At 35.5% G+C, this 24,266-nt stretch overlaps 2 protein-coding genes across 4 annotated transcripts; both read right to left on the reverse strand.

Annotated features, from left to right (window-relative positions):
• Positions 1-8,804: 8,804 nt before the first annotated feature.
• LOC107810277 (uncharacterized) lies at positions 8,805-15,567 on the reverse strand. Of its 2 annotated transcripts, none has more exons than XM_016635030.2 (13): positions 15,241-15,567; positions 15,078-15,162; positions 13,866-13,972; positions 13,541-13,609; positions 13,368-13,422; positions 13,236-13,283; positions 12,984-13,141; positions 10,886-11,124; positions 10,570-10,660; positions 9,921-10,049; positions 9,630-9,783; positions 9,188-9,282; positions 8,805-9,095 (listed from the first exon to the last, which is right to left on the reverse strand). In XM_016635030.2, exons 1-13 carry the CDS (start codon positions 15,424-15,426, stop codon positions 8,910-8,912), a joined length of 1,602 nt encoding a protein of 533 aa, XP_016490516.1. In that variant the 5' UTR covers positions 15,427-15,567; the 3' UTR covers positions 8,805-8,909. The 2 variants fall into 2 exon arrangements, with proteins under 2 accessions (XP_016490516.1, XP_075111027.1); XM_075254926.1 differs by having other exon boundaries at positions 10,886-11,121; positions 15,241-15,554.
• A 614-nt stretch (positions 15,568-16,181) lies between these two features.
• Positions 16,182-21,400, reverse strand: LOC107810275 (putative protein phosphatase 2C 46). Of its 2 annotated transcripts, none has more exons than XM_016635027.2 (5): positions 21,192-21,400; positions 20,368-20,772; positions 19,888-20,255; positions 17,781-18,017; positions 16,182-16,829 (listed from the first exon to the last, which is right to left on the reverse strand). In XM_016635027.2, the coding sequence occupies exons 2-5, from the start codon at positions 20,684-20,686 to the stop codon at positions 16,575-16,577; spliced, it is 1,179 nt and encodes a 392-aa protein (XP_016490513.1). In that variant the 5' UTR covers positions 20,687-20,772; positions 21,192-21,400; the 3' UTR covers positions 16,182-16,574. The 2 variants fall into 2 exon arrangements, with proteins under 2 accessions (XP_016490513.1, XP_016490514.1); XM_016635028.2 differs by lacking the exon at positions 21,192-21,400 and adding an exon at positions 20,865-21,103.
• Between the last annotated feature and the right edge of the window lie 2,866 nt (positions 21,401-24,266).

A 24,266-nucleotide genomic window follows, 5' to 3' on the forward strand; every position in this document is an offset into this window, starting at 1 on the left:
GCCGTTTGAGGTACTCCAGAGGATTGGAGAGGTGGCTTACAAGCTTGCCTTGCCACCTAGTTTGTCGAGTGTGCATCCAATATTTCATGTTTCTATGCTCGAAAAGTATGCCAGCGATCCATCTTATGTTTTGGACTTCAACACAATTAAGTTGGATGTTGATTTGACTTATGATGTGGAGCCAGTGGCCATTTTGGATCGGCAGGTTCGAAAGTTGAGGTCGAAGAACATAGCTTCAGTGAAGGTGCAATGGAGAGGTCAACCAACCGATGAGGCTACTTGGGATACCAAGTGGGAGATGCGGAGCAGATATCCACACCTATTTGAGACTCCAGGTACATTTCTAGACACGTTCGAGCGCGAACGTTTATTTAAGAGGGGGAGAATGTAACAACACGGCCGGTCATTTTGAGAGTTGTAGCCCCATTCCCCATTTACTATAGTTTGTACTTTATAGCTATTATATGACTTGTCGGGTTAGTCGGTTCGGGTCCAGAGATATTTTGGAATGAAATGAGACACTTAATCTCAAGGTTGAAAGCTTAAGTTGAAATGGTTGACCGTATGTTGACTTATGTGTAAACGGTTTTAGAATGGAGTTTCGATGGTTCTGTTAGCTCCATTTGGTGATTTTGGTCTTAGGAGCATGTACGGATTGTGATTTGGAGGTCCCTAGTTGAATAAGGTTTGAAATGGTGAAAGTTGGATTTTTGGGAAGTTTGATCGAGAGTGGACTTTTTGATATCGAGGTCGGATTGGAATTTCAGAAGTTGGAGTAGGTCTTTGGGGTCATTTGTGACTTGTGTGCAAAATTTGAGTTCAATCGGACGTGATTTGGTAGGTTTCAACATCGTTTGTAGAAATTGGAAGTTCAAAGTTCATTAGGATTGAATCTATGCACGAGTTTTGTTTTTGATGCTGTTTGATGTGATTTGAGGGCTCGGCTAAGTTTGTAGCGTGTTTAGGACTTGTTTGTATGTTTGGTTGAGGTCCCGGGGGCTTCGGGGTGATTTCGGATGGTTAACGGGTCAAAAGTTGAAGTTAAGTGATTGCTGAAGGTGAACTCTGCTGGTGTAATCGCTCCTGCGGAGTTTGGATCGCAGGTGCGGGCTCGCAGGTGCGAGCTGAGGAGAGAAGATACGGCCAGGCTTGGGGAGGACTGTGGTCATAGATGCAAAAAAATTTCTGTATCTACGTGGTCGCAGGAGTGGAGTGATGTGCACAGAACCGGACATTGTGCATGTGCGATGGGCAATTTCGCACCTGCGATTGCGCAGATGTGGGGGTAAGGACCGTAGAATCGGAGGCCCAACTCCAGTGGTTTACCGCAAAAGCAGAATTTTTTTTGCTTCTGTGACATCGCATATGCGGTTAAGTGTCCGCAGAAGAGAAGTGCTAGACAGAAATTTAAATGCAAGGGTTCGCGATTTTGGCTTCATTTCAATATTTTGAGCTCAGGTTTTGGCGAGTCTTGAGAGGATTTTTGAGGGAATTCTTGAGGTAAGTCCCTTTTGCTCGTTTTCAATTGATAATCTTGTTTCCCCATTGATTTTTCCACCTAAATGGTGTGTATTTAAGGTGTAAATTGGGGGTTTCTGACTAGGAATTTGGAGAGTTTGATTCGGGGATTTGGGTGACGTTTTGGTGTCGGATTTTTATAAATTTGGTATGGTTAGACTTGTGGTTGCTTTCGGGTTTTGTGACTTTTTTCAGATTTCGAGACGTGGTCCCGAGGAATCGTGACTTGGTCAAATTCCATAGAATTGTATAGCTGAAAAACCTGTTGTTATCTGTATATTCTCCATGTGTTATAACAAATGAACTACAAACCATGTTAGAAATCATGTTTAGGCTATGTGCTGACACTGTAGGGACCTAGAGAGGCTCTGTTACATGTTAATTATCTACTAAATTGTTGTTGTACTCAGTCTCCATTTTACTTGCATATTATATCTCAATCTCTTTTGCTCCTTGTTAACACATTACATCATTTATGTTTGGGCTAGTTTTCATGATGTTTGAGAGCCCGAGAGATTGGAGAGGTTGGTGACTGAGTTGGGCCCTGAGTGCCGAGCTGTGAGCGATATATATATATATATATATATATATATATATATATATATATATATGAGTGTGGATCGGGTTGCATGCCGCAACGATCCTTAGGGCTGTATATATGTTGATCGGGTTGTACGCTGCAACGAGCCTTATGGCTATATTTATTTATGGGATCAGGATGCACGCCACAACATGTTTTATTGGTTTATGCCATGATTGGATTGATATAGCACTTGGGCTGAAGAAGCCTCTACATAGTCTGTACACACCCCCAGTGAGCACAGGTACCTACTGAGTACATATGTTGAGTGCCAAGTATCGTGTGCTGAGTGATTTGGAGGGCTGAGTGACTGAGGCCCTAAGAGGATACAATTGATTTCATCATTTTTTCACTTAGCTGTCATGTATCATTGTCTCGAAATTTCTGAAAGATATTACACTCTGTTTCACTTAAACTTGTCATGAAGTAACTGTTTCGACCTAATTTATTGAACTTGAAAGCATTCCTACTTTCCTATGTTAAAATTATTGTAATGGAACTATAAGTGTGAAGCTCGTCACTACTTTCAGTTCTTTATTTAGTCTTGTTACTTACTGAGTTGATTGTACTCACGTTACACCCTGCACTTTGTGTGCAGATCCAGGTATTTTCGGATACGGTGGGTGTTGATTCTCTACGCAGTTGATCCTTTTGGAGACTTCGAGGTAGCTGCCTGGCTTTCGCAGACCTTGTTTCTCTTTCCCTATCCTTCCACTTATTGTATTTAATTTTGGATTATGATAGACAATATTTTCCCATACTTGTGATATCTAGATGCTCTTGTACTCAGTGACACCCTGATGTTGGGAGTTTCCGCATTGTGTTTTGGATTTTCTTTCCTGTTTATGAGAAGTTTTACTATTTAAACTGCTTTAATCCATTTTCTATTAAAAGTGTTGGGAATATTTTTGAAAAGCCGGCATGTCTAGTGACACACCATTTTACACAGAGTGTCACACGTTGGGAATACAACATCACGTTTGGATTTTAACGTGAAAATGGATTAATAGTTTTGGGTCGTGACACGGAGTCTCCATCATGTTCATTTATATTGACCTCTCTATTTTACATTCCAGACAGATGTTGTATTAGTATGTACCTCCTAATAGATGTCCATGCACTTGTGACACCGAATTTTGAGAGTTTCTAGTAAATGTTATAGTTTTGCTTAATATTGTCACCACTTCCTTTTCATGTTTTATTAATGTATGTATTGCTATGGTTTTCCCCGCATTGATTATTTATTTATTAAATAAAACTCATGATTTCAAAAGTAATAAAATAATTAATTAAGTTGATAGTTCACTGTAGTCTTGCCTAACGGCGACGTTGGATGCCATCGCGGCCTATTGTGGGAGTTGGGTTAGGACAACCCTCTACCTCTTCTCACACCCACCAAAACCAATCGCTCACACCTACTTACAGGGGCATCTAAGTTTCTCCTCTTCACACTCCCAAATCATTTAAGTCTCGTTTTCTGTATCGTGTCCTTTATGGAAGACACACCCACTTTAACCCATATATCTTCATATCTAATCCTATCCAACCTAGTATCCTCTCACATCCATCTCAACATCCTTATTTCTGCTACTTTCATCTTCTGGATATGGGAGTTCTTGACTGGCCAGAACTCTGTCCCATACAACATAGTCGGTCTAACTACCACTTTGTAGAACTTACTTTTATATTTTGGTGGCACATTCTTGTCACACAAGATGCCGGACGCCAACCTCCATTTCATTCACTCCGCCCCTCGACGATGTGTGACATTCTCTTCGAGCTCCCCAGTCCCTTGGATAATGGATCCAAGATACTTACTTCCTCTCTTGGGGATGACTTGTGAATCGAGCCTCATACCCATGTCCGCTCACTCTATCGCGTTGCTGAACTTGCACTCCAAGTATTCTGTCTTAGTCTTGCTTATTTGAACCCTTTAGACTCTAGGGTCTATCCACAAACCTCTAACTTGTCATTGGCACCGCCTCGCATCTTGTCATTCAATATTATGTCATCTGTGAATAGCATACACCATGGCACCTCCCCTTGAATATGTCGCGTCAATGCGTCTCGCCAATGCAAATAAAAACAGGCTAAGTGCAGATCCTTGGTGTAACACCATCATAATTTGAGTCTCCTCCCACTGTCCTCTTCCGAATTTTAGCCCCATCATACATGTCTTTAATCATCCTAATGTATAACAGGAACATTTTTAGCCTCCAAACATCTCTAAAGAACCTCCCGAGGGACCTTATCGTATGTTTTCTCTAGATCAATATATTCAAATCATTCTTTCTTTACTATACTGCTCCGCCAACTTTCTGACAAGGTGGATGGCTTCCATAGTCAAACGTCTTAGCATGAATCCGAACTGATTTTCAAATACATACATAATTCGCCTTATCCGCCTCGAACACCCTCTCCCAAACTTTCATAGTATGACTAAGAAACTTGATACTCCTATAGTAATTACAATTTTGGATATCACATTTGTTCTTATACAATGAGATCATCGTACCCCACCTTTCGGGCATCTTCATCGTCCCAAACGTTTGGTACTTTATGACATGGCTAATTCATATACTACAACTATATTATTCGTTGGAGTGGTACAACATCTATATTCACTATTTTCTTTTTCGGGTGAAAAGTTTTACACAATCTTTTTACAATTTATGTGACACTCTTTTTTTAGTCCATCCCAAAAAGAAGACACCTTTCTAATTTCCATATTTAGTAATAATTTAAATTTAAATTTTTTATCTAATCCCTAATTATGATGATTTATGGCCACAAAAATTTCAATGGATTATTTTTTACTACAAGTTTCAAAAAAAATTCTTTCATTTTAAAACTGTATGCCCAATCAAACACCATCACACAAATTGTGATGGAGGGAGTATTAGAGAAACAAAATTTGAAGCTCCGTAAATAAGAGATGATTCACTAACATTTGTAGAAGTTAATGAGGATCCAAAAATAAAAAGTAAATAATATATAATCTTGAAAATTTTGAGTTTTTATTGAGTATATGACTATTTGGAATGATATATTATTTGTTGTTAATTCATTTCGTAAAAGTTTACAATCAAGAAATATGTATATTGATGTTGCCATAGATCAACTAAGAGATTTAATTTTTTTTCTTTAAAAATATAGAGAAGAAGGATTTGCAACTGCTATGATGCTAAGAAATTACATTTGAGATGAATATAAAACTTGAACTTCATAATAAACATTTAATATATTGAAAAAAGCAATTTGTAGCACAAGATTAAATATAATTTATCTTGATTATGTGAATGTTTAATTCCGACTTCTTGTGCTAGTACGTTTTGTATATATTGAATGGACCAAGTACAGATAAGTATTTTATACTGACTTAATAAAATAAATTCTCTAGCCATTAAATGTACTTATACTCTTAATCTTGATATAATTATTATTAGTTGTGTATATTATTATTGTTTTGATTTATTAAAAGGCGAGATTCTTTCGTGGGTCAATATGCCTGGTAAATTGGATAATAATAATATACATTGGCGAAGTAATAGTTAGTTGATGGAATCCATGTCTCGGTTTAGAGATTGATGATATACCTTTATGAAAGCTTATAAGTTTGCATGTGCAAACCCGGCCGGTGGATTTTATATCAGTAAAATGAAATGAGTTTAGAGAAAATCTAAAGGAAATAATTATGAATGAAACTGTCACTAACTTAATTTATTTGATTAGTATATGAATCTTAACATAGAGAGACAAATAAGGTTTAACGAAAGAATTTTGAAAACAAATTGAGGAGTGAAATTGCGAATGTTTAGTGGAATAATTCGTAATTCATTATGGTAAGATTAATCTTGATGTTTCCAATTAAGTCTATAATAGTAAGTCTGGTTGATTAAATTTTGGAAATTTTACCTATTTATACTTCATTATAAACTTATTTACCCCTTATAGAGAGGTTATTACTTAATTATATTAGCATATACAACTTACTATTTATATGTAAAATAAGAGATTAGATTTCAATTTTACCCATTTTAGGCTTTATTCTTCTCTATTTTTCTTCTCCGTATAGATATTTCTCTCTCAATTCTTCGATTCGGCTTTTCCAGATGAACATGCTTGGAGTTTTGAAGAATGGTGAAGAAAAATGATTCAACTGGTTAAAAGCCATATAATACATACAGGAAGCACCAATACAAATAAGTTACCAGAATATTTCGTAGATGAATAAACAAGACATTGTCAACAAGAGTGGCGTTTGGAACTAAACTGAAACTAATTAACTATGTAATAGAAACTAAACCGAAGTTGGACGTGTATACATGAGCTTAAACTCCATTGATAACCATTAGAAAGCTTAGAAGCTTTGAATTCGAAAATTAAAATTGCAAAATTGTTATTTATTTGGATTGAGTGTTATTGCAAATGATTGGGAATATCATTTGGAGTTTATATCTCAATTAGAGAACTTGGTGAAAACTCAAGGTGGTTTTGGTTGGAATTTCATAATGAAATATATATATATATATTATATGTGGAGTGTAGAAACGGTATACAAATATCTACAACTTATATAGTTGTATACAAGTTGTATATAAATCATATGTAAATTATAGTTTTTGACCAAATTCTGTAAAAAAAAAATTATATTTAAGTTGTAGATAAATTGTAAATTTTAACCGAATGTGCATATATTTTGTAAAATAATTTAGTTACTTTTTGTAAATATAAAAACTTAGATAAACCAGGTAAATAAGTTTAAAATCTCGTATATATAAGTTTTATTTAGTTGCCCCTCTTATGCCTGAATAATTAGGAATTAAATGGAATCTAATTTCTTAGTAAAAAATAAAGACCTAGTAGGATTGAAAAAGGGTTTTAAATCCTAAAACCTATGGCTATGCAAGGGGTCTTACACCACAATTGCGGGATGTATTTTTCATACAATTTTACACCAAAAGCTCACACGTTTTTCCTAAGAAAATTCGCTTACACGAGTTTTGAGAATTGTTCGGGTACCACAATAGAAGATCGTGTAACCGGAGGATGATCTCGTGAAAGATTTGCTCATGCTTGAAGGCTCGTTTCACGGTCGCACTTCAAGAGAAAAATATCGCTTTTATATTTGAATATGGTCCATGACATGTGTTTTCTATATTATATGCAAGTGATCATGATTATTTTCTTCCGTTGTTTATACCTATATTCTATTGTTCGGTTTTTATGTTAATTAATTCTTCTACCTCTTATACATAGTAGATCAAACCATTTTTTTCGCTTAAAAATAGATCTGAACAATTCGAACTGTATGAAAATATTTTTGGTTTTCCATTTAATGGTTAAAATTGATATCACCTGATGATGTGAATATGAACTAATATTACCTTATTCTTGGAAGTTCTTTAAAACATAATAGTCACTCCGATATTGATGGTCTAGACGTATTTTTCGAATTAAAAGTATTAAAGAAAATAGTGCAAGTAGAAGATAATACTCTGATTGATATATTCAATATTATTAAATGACTTCTTCTTTTTCAAATGCCTATATTGCTTATAAGATAATGTTAGCCGTCCTTATAGCAATTGCCTCTATAGAAAGAAACTTTTGAAAGCTAAAAATAATCAAATCTTAAGATTGACAATATCTTTAAATGAATTAGCTATTTTATCAATTGAAAAATATTATTAGAAGAAATCGATTATATATAAAATTATTAATAACTTTGCATCTCAAAAAAGCTAGAAAAATAAATTTCAAATAAAAATATATACATATTTTTTTAATAAAGGCTTAAAGCCCCTTATTAAAATTTGGCTTTAGGCTCCCAATTTTGCCAAGCCGCCCTAGGCCTCACTACAGTTTTAATGGTGCCCCTTGTCTAGTATTTTGTTTGTTGGGTTAGGATTCATGCATTTATGTATCATTCAGTCAGCTAGAAGATCCATGACACTGTAGGTCATGTATTTATGTTCATAGTATTATCATTGTACTTCATGATTTGTGTATAAGGATTTAATTGTTTTGAATATTCCTATGAGCTCTATGTTATATTCGAACGTTAAGAATTATTAATTTATGACATATGCACAATTTTTTCATTAGTTCAAAGATCAGTGGTTCAAGCGATGAGACATCAGGTGCCATCATGCGCCATGCTCATCCAGATTTGGAGCGTGACATACGCTTCTTCATCAAGTTTCAAATCGCATCAAATCATGATTCAACTTCCTCTGTTATTTCAGTTTATTTTTAGATATGACCAACATAAGTTATATGGGGTATAGTACAACAACAACATAGACCTTTGGCTCAATAAACACATTTTTTAAAACGGGTTTAAAAAATCAAGAGTAAAGAAGCTATGATGAAAATACTGAAGTAAAAAAAAGTATTAACAGTAGAAATTGAAAGATAACTAAAGCAAAATAAACATCAGTAGTAAAACATATGACAGTTTGAGTTAGCGCATTGGTTAGTTCAACTTGTTAGTCGGTTAGTTACTAGTTGGTTAACCAGTAGAGGAGAAGTGGTTTCTGTTATCAAGGTGCATTCTGTACTTAGATTATGTCAAACTCAATTACAATAATCAATAGAGTCATATTCTTGCATAGGTTCTTATTCTTCATGTTGTGTAATTCATTTTGGGTTATTTTTTTCTCCTAGAGCAATTTCCTGAGCTACCCATCTAACACCTGAATTCTTTTTGTATCAAGACACTAAGTCACTAACGTGCTAGTCATTACTCATTAGATACATATCTGTGGGAATTCTGATTGAATAATTGAAATATACAAAGGCATACACATCACTGAAGAAAATAATCAGACCACGGAAAGAGGGCTCTTATCTCCTTAACATTCCTGTTTAGAGTGCGTAGAGCTTGAATGTGAGGCTCGTCTTCCTCAACTGGAATTATCTTAGCAGAAGTACCTTTACCAAGATAGTCTACCACCCTGTTGGCTGCTTCAAGTCCCGCCACGTATGATATCTCCTGTTAAACATAAATTTGCTGCTCACCAACAAAATATTGCAAGCACTAAGGACCTAAAGATACTAGAAAAGTAATGGTTCAAGAGCTATGACCTGTGACCATGATCCATGTCGGTTTACAATCCAGTCTCCAGCTATGAACAAGTTCTTAAAAGATGTTGATCCACCCATCATGTACTTGTAAGAACCTTTTCAAAGCCACGGAAGAAAAGTGTGGAAAAAAAATAGAAAGGAAATAAGTAAAAGATATGGTATTGTGGACCAAAGTTTCTCCCTTGAATTGTTTCTGAGATGTTCTGGTTGGTGTATGAGAATTTTAGCAAAACAACGCTCTTTGGATTAGTACTTCTGTAATATGAGCACTTTACTTTTAGATTTCAAATCAAATTCTCCCTTGGGTATCCATATATGTTCCAACTCTTCAACTAGTAATCCCAGAAGGAAAATATTGGCACAAGGGAATTTGTTGAGGTTCAAAGCATGTGAATTAAAGAGTTTACCGCGAGTCAGTAAAGTAAAGCCTTAAGAAACTCACCAGGAAAGAAATGTGTCAGAGACTTTGGAAACCTTTCAATTTCTTTGTCAACCACTGTGGCATTCTCAAAATCCTTAATGCACCTCGAAAGGCAAGACATCACTTTACTAACAATTCTATCATCCTTCAGGGGCAATAAGTCAGTTGCATGATACTGAACTGATTCAAAACATGATTAACATATATCAGAGTTGACATTTGGCATAGCTCTTCATGTATTTAAGAAATGGGAAAATTGGGACCTATGAACGAAAAGTAAAACTTAATTCAAAAGAGGAAACCTGTACTTACAAAATCAGCCTGCAGCACTGTTACTGGATCTTCTTTATGCTCATCATATATCATATTTAAGTCGAAAAAAGTCCATGCGTGTGAATTATCAAACCCAGATGATACGTTGGATGCATTTGGAATGTTGACCTGTTGAGTCATGAAGATACCATATAATAGAATAAGCTACAGTCAATTTTTTGAACATCAATTACTACTCCATACGAAACGAGCAAGATGAAAGAAAAGAATGTCATCAGCAGTTCCACAAGCAATGTGAAGAAAGTAAATAATATCAGAAAAATCATGAAGCAGTATGGAAAAGGCATCGTACGATGATCTTTCAAGAGGAAGTTAGTGGTGCTAGTTGTCACTTTCCTCACTATGTGACCACTAGAGCATTTGCATTCCATCAAAAGGCAATTTTCAAGAACAACAACCAGGATACTAAAGTGAAGATGAGACCAGTACTTTACATATAAGAAGCTGCATTGGCTCTTTGTGTAACTTTAAGCATGTTAGCAAGCACAAAAACTGAGTAGATTGCAGCCACTTCTAAAATTTTGTTGTCTTAGAGTAAAAAGCATTTATTTTATACAGGCAAGACAAAAGGGCAATATTTCTTCGGATCAGTTGCGACAAGTTCAAAAATGGAATTCCCACCACATACCTTCCTATCAAGTTGTAGCTTAACGCTAAGTAGATCAATACTGGCTAAGTTCAAAACCTTGAGAAACTCCTCCCTTGAACATAATGCTGCACTGCATGAAGAAAACCACCCCATTAGAAATGGTGGTCATAGGACCATCTTGAGTAGATTTCTGAAGTTTTATTATTTTGGTTGGAGCAGTAGGGAGAAAGCAAGCTATTGCTGGGTCAGATTACACAAAACCCACTTGGCTATAACTCAAAGATGAAGGGTAGAGCGGAATGCATACATTGTGACATGTGTTTTCATAGTAACTAACAGGCGGGGGCATATATACCTGTTCTGAATGATCTCCTGCAGAGTGGATACTCCGACAGCGAAGATTACAGCATCAGCCACAAAACTTTCTTTCTCACATACTACTTCAGAGATGCAGTTAGTTTCCCCAGTCACCAACATGTCCGTTACTTTTCTACCCCTTAGGAATTTGCATCCCTGAGTTTTGAGGGAATCCATCCAAGGCTCAAAAATTTGTTCTCTAACTCTCCCGCGACACCATGCCAAATCAAAGTGCTTCTACCAAAAATAGAAAATGAAGAATCCATAAATTCATAAATCCCTGTAACAATAATAGAAGAAAAGATGGTCATCACTTTATCCAGCCAGTGGAGTAATTAGATGCATGCATAACTTTGAATCATCGTTTGCACAAAGTGGATGCACATTATAATCAAATAATTGTGACATATGGAATCAGATTTCAATTTGCCTGAAATTGATCAATCTGTAGGAGTTAGAGACTCTATGTTGTTCAGAGATATAATGTCCCATAGTAGGTATATAAGGGTATCGAAGGGTCATAACTGACTTTACTTATTGAATTAAAGTTTTGGTTAGACGCTCAGATTCTTTTAGATAGTATCATATCTTTTATAAGCTCATTCACAATCTCATACGTCAACAGTTTAGGTCAATGTATGTGTTGGACTAAAGCGGCCTAAAGATACTCTTAATATGGTGTAATATTGACCACTTTGGCCAAGCCCTCATGGTTTTCCCAAAAAGGCCTCATACCATTAAGAGTATCCAACTCCTTATAAGTAGCTTCTTTTTTCTTTCTATTTTCTATGTGGAACTTTGTTCACACTCACCCAACAATCTCCCTCTTGAACTAAGTTCCACATGACTCACTACCATTCATGGGCTAATTTTGGAGATTAACTGTGTGTAGCCCACATGATCTGAGTAGTTATGGTCACCGAAGCCCAAAGGTTGTGTGTGCGTCTTCAAAGCTACGTGTAAAAGTAATAAATCGACCCGTAGACGGGAAAAGGCACTAAGCCGAGGCCGCACGCCACACTTTGCCATCTCCATACTCGTCTCACCAAACCATTGGTTCTGATATCAGTTGCTGGCTAAAATGACACAAAGATACTCTTAATATGGTATGATACTATCCGCTCTGGGCCAAGCCTGCACGGTTTTCCCAAAATGCCTCATACCATTAAGAGTATCTAACTCCTTATAAGTAGCTTCTTTTTCCTTTCTACTTTCCATGCGGGACTTTATTCACACACACCTAATAGCAAGAGTCTTAAAATCGGGTTACAGATGCGACAGAACGTTAGTAAAAATCCTAACCCCTCATTACCTTAAGGTTTTAGGTGTTGAGTTATACAATGTCCATATTGAATATAAAGGATATCCAAAGTGTTTTATAAAAGGTTTCCTTATTTTCACAGGATACTAGTCCAACCTTTTACAAGTCTTTTTCTGGTGTGAATCCTATATTTGGGTTAAAAGTAGGGGAGGGCGTTGAACGATATAATATCCCTCTTAGTGTAGAGGTCTTAAATATTCCACCTTAAGGTTTTGTGTTGGATGCTATGATTCTTTTTCATAGTATTAGAACTATCCTTTAGTAAACCCGTTCTCAGGCTCATAAGTTCGCGTTCAAATCTACATATGAACCCCATAGTCGGGTTAACCATGCATGTCGGTGGGTGTTAAGTTATATAGTGTCCCCCGTTGGGTACATATATAAGGGAACTGAAACGGTTCTTATAAAGATTTTGTACAACTACACCTATTATATTAAGATTTTGAATTGAATGCCCAGATTTTTTAATAATGTTGTATGTATATCAATACATATTACGATTATTGTGGAATTTTCCTTTACTTCTTTTTGTCAGCCCAACTTCTTCCATTTGTCGACCCAGCTTTTGACATGATTAGTGGTACTTTATTCATCACTCTAGTAACAGATTTTTGATAATTCACCAAAGTCACACTTCACAGCCTTGTTCTGACAATATTAAAAAATCTTTTGTTCTTTATGTCTTTTGCTTTACCAGCCTTGAGAACTGATTTTCATCAAATGCCAACATCAATTGGAAAGAGCAGCATAACGCTAAGGAGAAAATGCAGAAAACCTGATGAGCAACGACATAGTAGTACAGCACAGCAAGAGTGGCAGCAGCACTACATTGCTCCGCAGGGGCATATAGGCCCACTTCAATCAATGGATCAAGAATGTCGCGATAAAGCCTTTCTGAGCACCCAAATTGCTTCAAAAGCTCCCTTGCAGTAACTAAATGTAATATTCTTCAATAACGCCACTTAAACAACATTATGTGACTACGACCTATCCATGAATGAAGCTGAATGTTGTAGATATCTGTTACCTGGATCATATTTTGTCCAGGCACTATCGGTGTAGTCAAAATCTATTACTGCAAACAGATCAGAAAGCATGAGTAGATGGATTTGTAGCATGTATTTTTTTAGAGTTGGATAAAGCATTTGATATATCATACTTGCAGCCATCAGAGGAAGCAATGTCAATTGATCCACCAACGGCACTCGAACAAACTACAACCACAAGGATCTAAACTCAATTAGAAAGATATAGATGTTCAATATTGTAGATAAAAGGTCAAGATGAATAAATGTGCGGTGACAGATATCTTATCAGTCATTAAGGATATACCTTACTGTATAATAATGATCCAAGAGGAGCAGGCAATTGGGGTTCGTTTTGGAGTACTGGAAACTGAACCTGAAGAACAGACCTTTCAGTAACGAAAAATTGCGAAAGCAGCTGACTACTTGTGGATCATTACTAGCACCCACCTATTTTTTAAGTGATACTTCAGATATTAATAATGTTGCAAACTTGTATAAATGAGAAAGAGAGCAGCAAAATGGTACAAATGAAGTCCAAAAGTTAAAATGTAAACACATGTGCTACCATCCCTTCACCTCATATTTTGCATGTTTGGATCAGTGAAGTCAAAAACACTAGGAAAATTCACCTCCAATCCGTCTGCCGAGTACTGAGCAGATTTAGTCCAGTCAGTGAAGGGCTTGATACCAATCTCATCAACTAGAGCAAATATATTTCGATAGGGATACCAGAAACCTAGCAACATATTCAAACACCTGGTTAGAGGAGAAAAATGATATCCACTGAAAAATGTGGTAACTGCTCTTGGTGGACATGCTAAAAATTAGAGAAAAAAGTGAATTCCTTAGACTCAGCCATCCAACTTTCCCTCTAAAATATCAGCATATAATGCTCTAAACCAAATATAGCACTACTCGTGTATTTGTCTCTCCAACCCATGTTTCAAATAAGTGCAGCTGCAGATCCTCAAAAAAGAAAAAAAGAAAAAAAAGAGAGAATCAAAGCATAACTCAGATTGTTTGCCAAATGCCTATTACCTAGGAAGCGATATAGTCCAAGTCTGATATCCACTATTGGTTCCTATTATGTTCTTGACATCAGGACATCCAACATTTTATACGTGCACTGGCTTATGTTTACGCTTTTTACCCTTTATTTATTTTCCTATGACACGTCCAACAGTTTCTAATAGGAGTACATTTTAGCATAAGTTTCTCTAGAACTTAGCCTAAATTTGAAAAACAGAAAACTTTTGCAATACTAATGGTGTAAAGTATACAAGTAAAGAAACTTTAGAAAACTAAGTTCTCTAAATTCTTTGATTGATTGCGAAAACGTATCTGTGCGCAAGGGGGAGGGAGAACATGTATCAAGTGTCGTCACCAAATGTGGTATCCTACTCTCAGCTGTGTCTGTAAGAATGTTGTTTTCAGTATCTTACACCATTAGTTTCAACTTTTTGTGCCCTTTTACTCCAAGAAAGAAAGGAAATACATGCAAGACATATCTTGTGAAAGGAATCCAGGTAACAAGTCTTAAGTTAAATTTGGCAGATTAGAGTATGAGTTAGCGGTATTACATGACTAATTCAAATAGGTTACAACTGCACCGGCTGCAGCAGAAACTAAATCCAACTGTATATTCTGAATTTTGGATAAGCTGATAACAAATGGAAAGTCAACTGGTTTATCTTTGTTCTTGCAATTATTCACCTATTTTTGGAAAGTTTAAATTCTACAACCATACCTATGATCAGTAAGACAATACTCAACTATGTCAAACTAGAACGCGAGAATCAAGACAAATGAAAACAAATAAATTGGCGGGAAGTATCATTTACCGCGAATACCCACATCGTCAGGGCTTAGGGATTGATTTTTGGGTCCAAATTCATAGCCACCTTCAAGAACAACGACCTCAAAGCCCTGAAATTGAATACCAGAAAATCAGTAACAGCTTACAATTGCTTTGAAGTTGATGTAGACTTAAATAAAGTGGCAAACCTGTTTGCAGAGATGATGAGCAGCTCCAAGGCCAGCCCAGCCTGAACCTACTATCAGCACTTTCTTCTTCTTCTTTTGACGTTCATTTATACTACTCACCTGATCCTCAGCCCTGCAATAAAATCCACTTGGACAGTACTTCGGCCTGGTGAACGAAGCAGGAAAGAGTCTCCAGCTAGTTAGCATCCTGCTGAACTCAACGGCTATTACCGACCTGACTTGAAAGTTGAAGGAGCCCAGGCTCTGTGCCTAGAAATAAACTACAGTATTTTGTTCATTTCGGGTCCTTTTCTCCTCATTGTAAATTTGGTAATAAGAAAATTTGAGGAATATTTGTGTACGATAATTATTTGTTCTCAAATTAGGTTGAGTGGTTGTGAATTTTCGTTATAATCCTCAATCGTTGAAGTTAAGAGTCTACCCTTTTCTATTGATGTAACGCAAGTTTGGATTTAGTGATTCAAAACTCACTTCGTAATTTTCTGTTACTTCCTTCGTTATCAGTTTTTTCTTGAATCTCGTATTAAAGTTTTGATATTCCATCACAAGAACAATTAGAAAATTGAATAATAAAGCGACTTTTAGAGAAATAGAGTTCGAGATGAATTCTATGATATTGACGCCTGAATTCTGTTGTGCTACTGTCAATCGCTTTGCTAATATTAAGCCCAAATTCTTAATATTAAAAGAAAAAGAAGTTGAAGAATTTGTTGATCAGAATAGACGGTAAGAGGAAAAATATTTAGAAATGTGAAAACCTCAATGAAAAAAGAAGTCGTAGAGTAATTTTCAAAGGTAGACGCAAATTAGTTAGGTAAATAAAACAGGATAAAATTAAAGAGGTTAGGATTTAGAAACCAAATACGGATTATATATTCAAGCTGGACAGGAAGTCCAGCTGATCTTATCCTGGTTCACCAGTTATTACTATAGCAGTAGTCAGAAACATACCATTAAAGAATTAAGTAGGCTTTAAAACATTTACAACCACCAGGTCACATAATTTACAAGAGGAAAAAATAAACCAATAACTCTGAAGGAATAACAGGGGCCAAGTGAGACAAACTCGAATTAACATTTTGTGAGGATCTCTTTTTTCCCGGTCCCTTTGTGCTCAAGAACTAAATCCAAGTAAATGATCCACTGAGATTCCGCCCTTTTTTACACTGGTACTAAATCCGAGTATTAGTCTCAGTTAGATTATGGTGTACATTTAAAAACTTCGTAGACCTGCCTTTTATCTTTAAGAAGCTACCTCGTATTCACAAGGAAAGAGTAGTGACAACAACAGCAACAACGACCACCTTTTGAAATAGCCATCAACTAGCACCAACTTACGTTGGAGTGGTGCATGGAGCAAGTGTGTTTGGAGGCAGAGTGATGCCACCCCCTTTAACAGAAACATTAGGACTCTTGACAGAGCTAGCCCTGCTTACAACATTTGAGTCAAGGAATACAACCACCACTGTAATGTCATCGTGGAAATGCCGACGGACTCCCCTATCAATTTTCTTCAAGTCTGAATACCTCATTTCCCTTTTCTTTGCTGCTTCTTGCAATGCAGCTTTTACTAATCTTTTAGCAATTCCCTGCCAAGGGGCAAATAAGATCTAAATGAGGTTCATCCTGCAAATTTTTCTTCTGCAAGGAGCAAAATTTCTAGTGTCTAGAGTACATTATCTATGCTGAGCAAGCAAATACTGAATTTATGTAAGAACAGTTTTCCCACTATGTGTAAGGCAAAACTAGTTTTCCCACCATTTATGTTTGGTATGAAGGAAATAAGTCATTTTCTGCCAACAAAACACCAAAAAGGGGAAAAACAACTTTCTTCGCTTATGTTTTTTCTCTAATAGTATATAAAGTATACTTTCTAAATCTTAATGAGACAGTCTCTTCAGTAAAATGTTTTCCGGAAAATGTTCTCCTTCATACCAAACATCTAGTTCCATCAAATCCCCTCCCAAGGCCCCTTTTATTCATTTTTTTCTTTCCGGCAAATCCATTGTAAAGGGCAAAAACTTAAACACGAGAAAGAATCATGGCATTCACCGGATCACCTTGCATTTATGAAATTTAGTAGGAGTACTTGTTTGTGTAGTTAATTGGGGCCAAATGTAAAGCATATTGCTGTATCAATCTTCACAACATTTTTTTGTTAAATCCTGTCATATAACAGGTTAAAGAAAACAAAAAAACTGGTAAGAACCACCGAAGTGAGTAGCCTTAACCGGATGTATCTATTACACGAATTATATACACAGCTCATACTGTCTAAAGCACAACTCATACTGTGACGTACCATGAATAGGAAGATATAGGATGTCAACCATAAAAGGATCAGATTTAGGAGCCAGAAAAATGACAGAAAGCAATACAATTTCAACTACAAGACAAATCTATATTCATGACTTCATTTGCATTATTATTATTAAGGATTTGTAGGTTTGGAGAAATTATAAAGCTTTTCAAGGAAAAAAATCCTATGTAGAATCACCAACAAACTAAAGAGATGCATGAGATCGGTTCAAATATCTTACATTGCGTGGGTGGTTTTGTACAATATCAACAGCTTCTTGGTTACTTAAGTGCTCCCAAAGACCGTCCGATGCAAATATGACAAATAGATCTTGAGATTGCAAATGGTGCACTGATATCGCTGGATCTGCACTCAATATGGGCCTACTGAATGGCTCGCGAAGACGAAACTTATCATATAGTGGTTCCCTGTTGAATTCGGCTTTCTTTAAGTACACATCACCAATGGATCTTGAAATCTGCAAAACAAATTATGCTGATCATCCAAAAACTTAGAATATAATAGTATTTGAGTAATGCAATATTAGATTATCCAGAGACACAGACAAGAGTTTCTGAGTGATGCCAGACATACTAAGTAAATTTGAGTCTCTGAATAACTGCAGATGAAGAATCTGTTATGGGAAAAGATCAAGACAGCTTATTAATGCTAGGACTACAATTATGTCTTAGCCTGCACAAAAGTGCAATAGTAAATGCAGAAGATTTATACAATTCCAAGAAAGTACCTAGCTCTATAATAATTTGTCCCAGCCTCCTCGAAAATCAACAATTCATTCTCATAACAGCTTCTTAAGGTCCGCATGTATGTTCCAGTACAATAACAATATTTTGCCTCTTCGGGAAACTTAGGTTCAGCTTTCATTCTGGACCACATTAGAATTATAGCAAGAATCCAGAAGAAAGAGAGACTTAGACTTCACCGTACATTTATATTATTTAGCTCCGCAAGAATGCCACAATTCAAACATTTTCCATACAAGTTGGTACATTTTTCAGAACAAAGTGGATCTCTTATTGATGTTAGGGGGTCTACCAAAAGAAAGCTAATAGGAAAAACAGAACAAAGGGCCACTTCAGACACCAGATAACCATAATTGCTCTGACTTTTCTTTAAACTCCTTATCAACATATGCATCTCTTAAAGGATGGGAGTCTAGAAAATATCATTTGGCAACAGCCAGATTGGGATGTTTTGATCCTAGATCTTTTAAGACACTGAGCAAACTCAATCTTGATGACTGGTATCACATGCTTAAGTACCTATGTTCCCTGACTAGGATCTGGTCCGTTTCTACATAGGAAAACAAGATATGGAACTTTATGATCCCACATTTCTAGTTATATTGCTGTCTATGTGGGTCACAGTTGCATCGCTTAACTAATGCAAATTGCAATACAATCAAGAATCAAATAAACTGCCAGTGTAATATCTGCCCCACAATCAATTTTTTGTTAAATCACTACGTGAAGAATGAAGGAGAAGAAATAAATCAAAGGGCACATCTTTATATTAATCATAAAGCAACAGAAAGTGCATCAGAAAATATACATTTTAAACATATAGTGCGGGCAGAGCAAGGAATGAAGCAGGCAATAGGAAAAAAATAGGAACTTTTGGATACTGTTTGGGATGTAATATTGATGGAAAATATTAGTAGTCATATAAACTTAGCTTTTTTTTTTACATAAGTTCAGCAGAGTATTGAAGGCCTGATCCAACTTCAAAGACGCTATATATGCCTCCAAATAGGGCAAAATGTCAAAGTAAAAAAAACGAACAAAATCAATTTATAGAAGATCTATCACTACATTTATTAGTTATAAATTTGGTAAACAATAAACAAGAGTGAACACTCTATATTGTCATTTTTAGAGCTATAGGTGATTCTTAAAACCTTAGGCACAAATATATCATGTGTCCCAGATACACATGATATCCTTATTTGACTTCAGTCTCATCAGTAATCTCCTTGACCAAAGAGTTCTTTCCAATATTGGTAACCACTTATTTGACTTCAGTCTCGTCATGGTAATCTAGAGTTCCGGTATTGGTAGAGTAGCATTTCCCATAAGGATATCAAAATCAAAATCTTTTCACTTCCAAATGATTCGCCACAAAAATCAAATACTAAAAGGGAAAGGTAAGACGTGAAAGTGATGCTTTACCCTCCACTGTAGTCTACTCCTACAGCGATACTAATTGCTAATAAATGGAATTATTAGAATTTCTATGGGAAGAACATTGTATAATTCTCATGCTGAAATGGTACTTAGAACTAAGAAACACAAAATAGGAACTGCATAGAACTGCAAAGGAGAAGGTACCTGTATAAGGCCCTTCACACGCCAGACATTGTGCTTTAGAACTACTATTTGAGGGTCATCTGGGTGCCAAGATTGCAACTCCTGTCTTACAGATTCAATACTCGCGTTGTGTTCTGCAGAGAGCTGAACGGCAAGTACCTCCCCTGTTGCCTTGACAAGCCTACCCAAGACTGCCCGAGAGTCACCAAGGTTGGCAATATATAATGTCCCATTGCAGATAACCCCAACAAGACAGCATGATCCAACAGCAGCAATCTGTGGTTTCATCGGCCATTGTCTTGATACAACAGAGAGGAAACCCTCTTCTGTTGCTTGAAATGCCTTTCGAATCACGTCCACGGACATTGATTGCTGCTCAGAACTGAACCCTGCAAGATTAGAAGTTAAGTGAATAAGCAACAAAACAGATTCAGCCCCCCTCTGGTCATGAATCACCCAAAATAGCTCAATAATGGATACAAAATGGAAAGAAGAAGTTACTCTTGAGATGTTGAAAGAGATGATTATTGATGAATCTTGAAGTCTCAGGACCGCCATGGCCATCATAAACTCCAACAAAGGTACCATAAGGACCAGAATCATTTAAGCTCAAGCAGCCAGATTCAAGTTGGCTCTGGTCTTCCAGTAGATTATTAGCTTGAACTACAGCCATTGAGAACTCTCCATTAAAATGTTGTCCAATATCCTTATACCATAGAAGGCCATCTTGACGACCGCCGGCATCTGAACCTGTATGAACATGTCCATCTGCCCTTGGCTGAAAGCAGGCCCTCAACAAGTTCATCAATCCAGATGACATACCTCATCTCAGTCTCCACATTTAGCAGGACTCAACTCAAAGCTGCCTTTTATAAACCTCAATTTTGCAGCAGCAAATTCTGTGGACTGCAAGTCAAACAACAGCATTAACAAACAAGATCAAAATGAAAATAAAATGGCATCAACAACAGCCAAGCAAATGTATATCAAGAAACCACCTTTAGTTTAACATTTTAAATCTCTGGATGCAAATATCAATTGCTGCTTCTAGTTCAACAGAATAAGTCAACAGCAATAAAATAAGGAACTTCAAAAATATAAGTAGTCAAATTCACAAAATTTTAACATAGAAATGTATGGTCAGCCAATTTGATCCAAAATACGCAAGAAAAATTGGAACTTGATAAAAATAGCCAACGTTTTTCAGGAATCACAAACACTCTTGGAAACCAATTCTACAGTTAATAAAGCACCAGAATAATTCACCAAAATTAAGTACTGTCAGATAAAGGGATAAGCTCAAAAGGAAAAACAAAAGAACTGACCTTTACAGTTGAAAAAGCAAGAAGATCTGAAAGTGAAAGAGGTTAGATCTGTGGTTTTTTTTTTTTTTGGGTCACTTTTTCTTTAAGGATGAATATGATGATGGAAGATTATTATACATAGAAAGAAAGAGAGAGAGAGAGAGAGAGTGAAAAGGGAGTGATGAATAGAGAGAGATGTTTATTTTGTTGGATTGGGCCAAACTGAAAGTATGGTCTTTGTCAGCAGACAAACCCCATTAAAAACCAACAATGGAGAGCTTGAAGCCAGCAAAGCAAAGGACCAGCTTTGGGCTCCACACCCCCTAATTCTTGAAATCTAGAAGAAGAAAAAAAAAATCCCACCCAAAACAGAGACAGAGTCAATGATGTATTATAATAGTCTACAAACAGTCCTGCATGGAATTTTCCATGAAATGAATGACTATTAGGCCACATTGGCTGGATATTAGGACAATTAAATATTGTTATTCCATACACTATTATAGTAAATACTACTACTAGGATTCTTTTACGTCTCAAGTATTTTCATTTCTTTTATCTTAAGAGAGGAGAAGCAGAAAAATAATATAATTTACCTCCTAATTCAAAACACACTTGTCTTACGCAAATACAATTACGTGATTTAATTATTTTCAAATCTATATGTAAAAAGAACAACTTATATCTTTTACGTAAATAAATAGATGTATGAGGCAAAAGAGTGTTTCATTAGTGTTGTCAAAAGAGACAGCATTTACTCCACTAAACATGTCAATGGTAAAGTGTCAAATCCAACCATACGATCAATAATTAATAATGAAATATACTTACAACTTATATGGTTCAAGCAAATATTTTTTGAACAATGGATTGATCCCCTTCCGCCCCTAAATCTGCTTTTGATTGAAGTGGGTGGTAAAAGAAAGTGTAGGCCTGAGGTTGTTGTACATAAAAGAGAAGTAAGTCCCTGATTCATGGCCTAAAAACAGCAACTGTAGGGGAAGCCTTTTTTTTGTGTAATGACAAATAAGAGTTGCGCCCACCTTTAATTGGAAGTTCCAACTAATTGGCTTGTGAATTGTATTTCCTCTTCTAATCCAGTAGCTCATTTTGATTGCATTCTTTCTATTTCCTATGCTCATGTAATTCCATTCCAACTATTCTATATTCTGCTGTTGTTCGCTCCAATAAATAAAGTCTCTCAACAGTTATTATTCATTTTAATGATACATGCATTAAAGGTATTTTAGCAAAGGAAATTATAGTGGGACTAGTGTTGACTGTCACTCATAGTGCAATGGTCGCGTCTTTAATCAGTTATGAAATACTTAGCCCTATAGGAGTGTAGTTGTAAATAAATTTTGCTTACAATTTTAAATCAAACGTAAGTTTAAGTTATAGACTGTATATTCAATTTTGTAATACAATAATAAACCAATAACGCCCAATAAAAAATAATTTCTGCATTACTAATTTAGAGAGTGTTTGGCTAAGCTTATAAGTTGGTCAAATTAGCTTATAAGCACTTTTCGGCGTAGATAGCGTTTGGTAAAAATTAAAAATATTTATAAGTCAAATGCTTATAAGTAAAAAAATAAGCCATAACCTGGTCACTCCCAGCTTATAAATTTTAAGCTTATAAGCACTTTAAGTTTGACCAAAAATTTTACTATTTTATCCTTAAAATATTCGTTTTTCAAAACTCCTACATCAATACTCACAGTCCCGTGTATTTTTTTCAACCTAAACTCCCCTGCCTCTTCAAATTTGCAATTCTCATTGACTATTTAAGATAAGCAAATTCTCTATTTCTTTGCATATTTATATCTATGTGATTGTGTATTAATCTTTGAATTGTATGTAATAAATGAAGAGATATCAAATTTTTGGTGTATTATTTTCTTAGAGTTGTGGTGATGAAGACAGAGTTTGTTTCTTTTTAAATATTTTATCCTATTTAGATTTATTTTTACTTAGAAACTTTTGTCAATTTATTAATTATTAGTATAACTTATGATTATATGCTTATCATAAAATAAAGTATTTATCATAAAATTTATCGTATCTAAGCACAGTTGTATTTAAAATAAAATGACAAATAGAATATTTTGTATTTGAACCGTCTGGAATCTAAAATTTTAAAGAAATTACGCCCTTATAAGTATAAACATTTCAAAGGTTATTTAAGTCATTTTAACAAAAGAAGAGCTTATTGGCACTTTTTTATCAAATACTGCAGCAACTTATCATCAATTTCAGCACTTGTACCCAAACACGTAACTGCTTATTTATTAAATCAATTTTCGTACTTAATAGTGCTTTTTAATACTTAATGTTTATTAGTACAGTCCAATATAACTTAATGTTTAGTAGTACAGTCCAATATAACTTATTTCTTAACCAAACTACCCCTTACTTAATACTCCCTCCGTTTCAAATTAGATGAGGTACTTTCCTTTTTAGTTTGTTCCAAAATAAATGACACATTTCTAAATTTGAAAATAATTCAACTTTAAACTATTCATTTTACTCATTTTACCCTTAATGAGAAGATTTATAACCACACAAACATCATGGCTATTACGCCCCGTAATATTATGTCGATATCACATTCCGTAGTATTATATTACGACGATATTATGCTCTGCAATAATATATTATGATGATGTTATACCCAGCAGTATTATATTACGGTGATGTTACACTTTGCAGTATTAAGTTACATCAGTGTTGCACCCTGAAGTATTGTACGTGGAATTTGTCATAAGGTAATTGACATCAGTCAAAGTAAAAGATTATTTGGAGGTTATAATGATTATGCTATTTCACAAGTGATTAGTAAATTCGTGAAGGTGAGAGGGTAAGTAATATCGAAGAAAATGAATTTCGTCGAAGTTTGGCATTTTGAGATAAAATATGGCCCGAGCTAAAATATTCAATATTTATGGACTAGTATCATACAAGGTACCGCATAGCCATGATAGTAAGGTGTACAAGGCGTGTTAAAAGAGAGTAGTATTTTAAGTAATTCGAGGCAAATTTTTTATAAAATTATACGGGTAATTAATTAATTACCGATTAACAGGACATTACTCA

Source organism: Nicotiana tabacum, chromosome 6 (assembly GCF_000715075.1).
Source record: "Nicotiana tabacum cultivar K326 chromosome 6, ASM71507v2, whole genome shotgun sequence".
Taxonomy (NCBI): Eukaryota; Viridiplantae; Streptophyta; class Magnoliopsida; order Solanales; family Solanaceae; genus Nicotiana; species Nicotiana tabacum.

Excerpts from the sequence above, each read along its gene's own strand:
- LOC107810277 (XM_016635030.2), bottom strand. The coding sequence starts at position 15,426 with ATGCTAACTAGCTGGAGACTCTTTCCTGCTTCGTTCACCAGGCCGAAG. Across the intron at positions 13,610-13,865 it reads ACTCGGCAGACGGATTGGAG|GTTCAGTTTCCAGTACTCCA; the intron begins GTGAATTTTCCT and ends TCTGTTCTTCAG. Across the intron at positions 10,661-10,885 it reads CAGGAGATCATTCAGAACAG|TGCAGCATTATGTTCAAGGG; the intron begins GTATATATGCCC and ends TTCTTCATGCAG.
- LOC107810275 (XM_016635027.2), bottom strand. The coding sequence starts at position 20,686 with ATGTCATCTGGATTGATGAACTTGTTGAGGGCCTGCTTTCAGCCAAGG. Across the intron at positions 20,256-20,367 it reads TCTCTTTCAACATCTCAAGA|GGTTCAGTTCTGAGCAGCAA; the intron begins GTAACTTCTTCT and ends CTAATCTTGCAG. Across the intron at positions 16,830-17,780 it reads TACAAAACCACCCACGCAAT|GGAATTGCTAAAAGATTAGT; the intron begins GTAAGATATTTG and ends GCCCCTTGGCAG.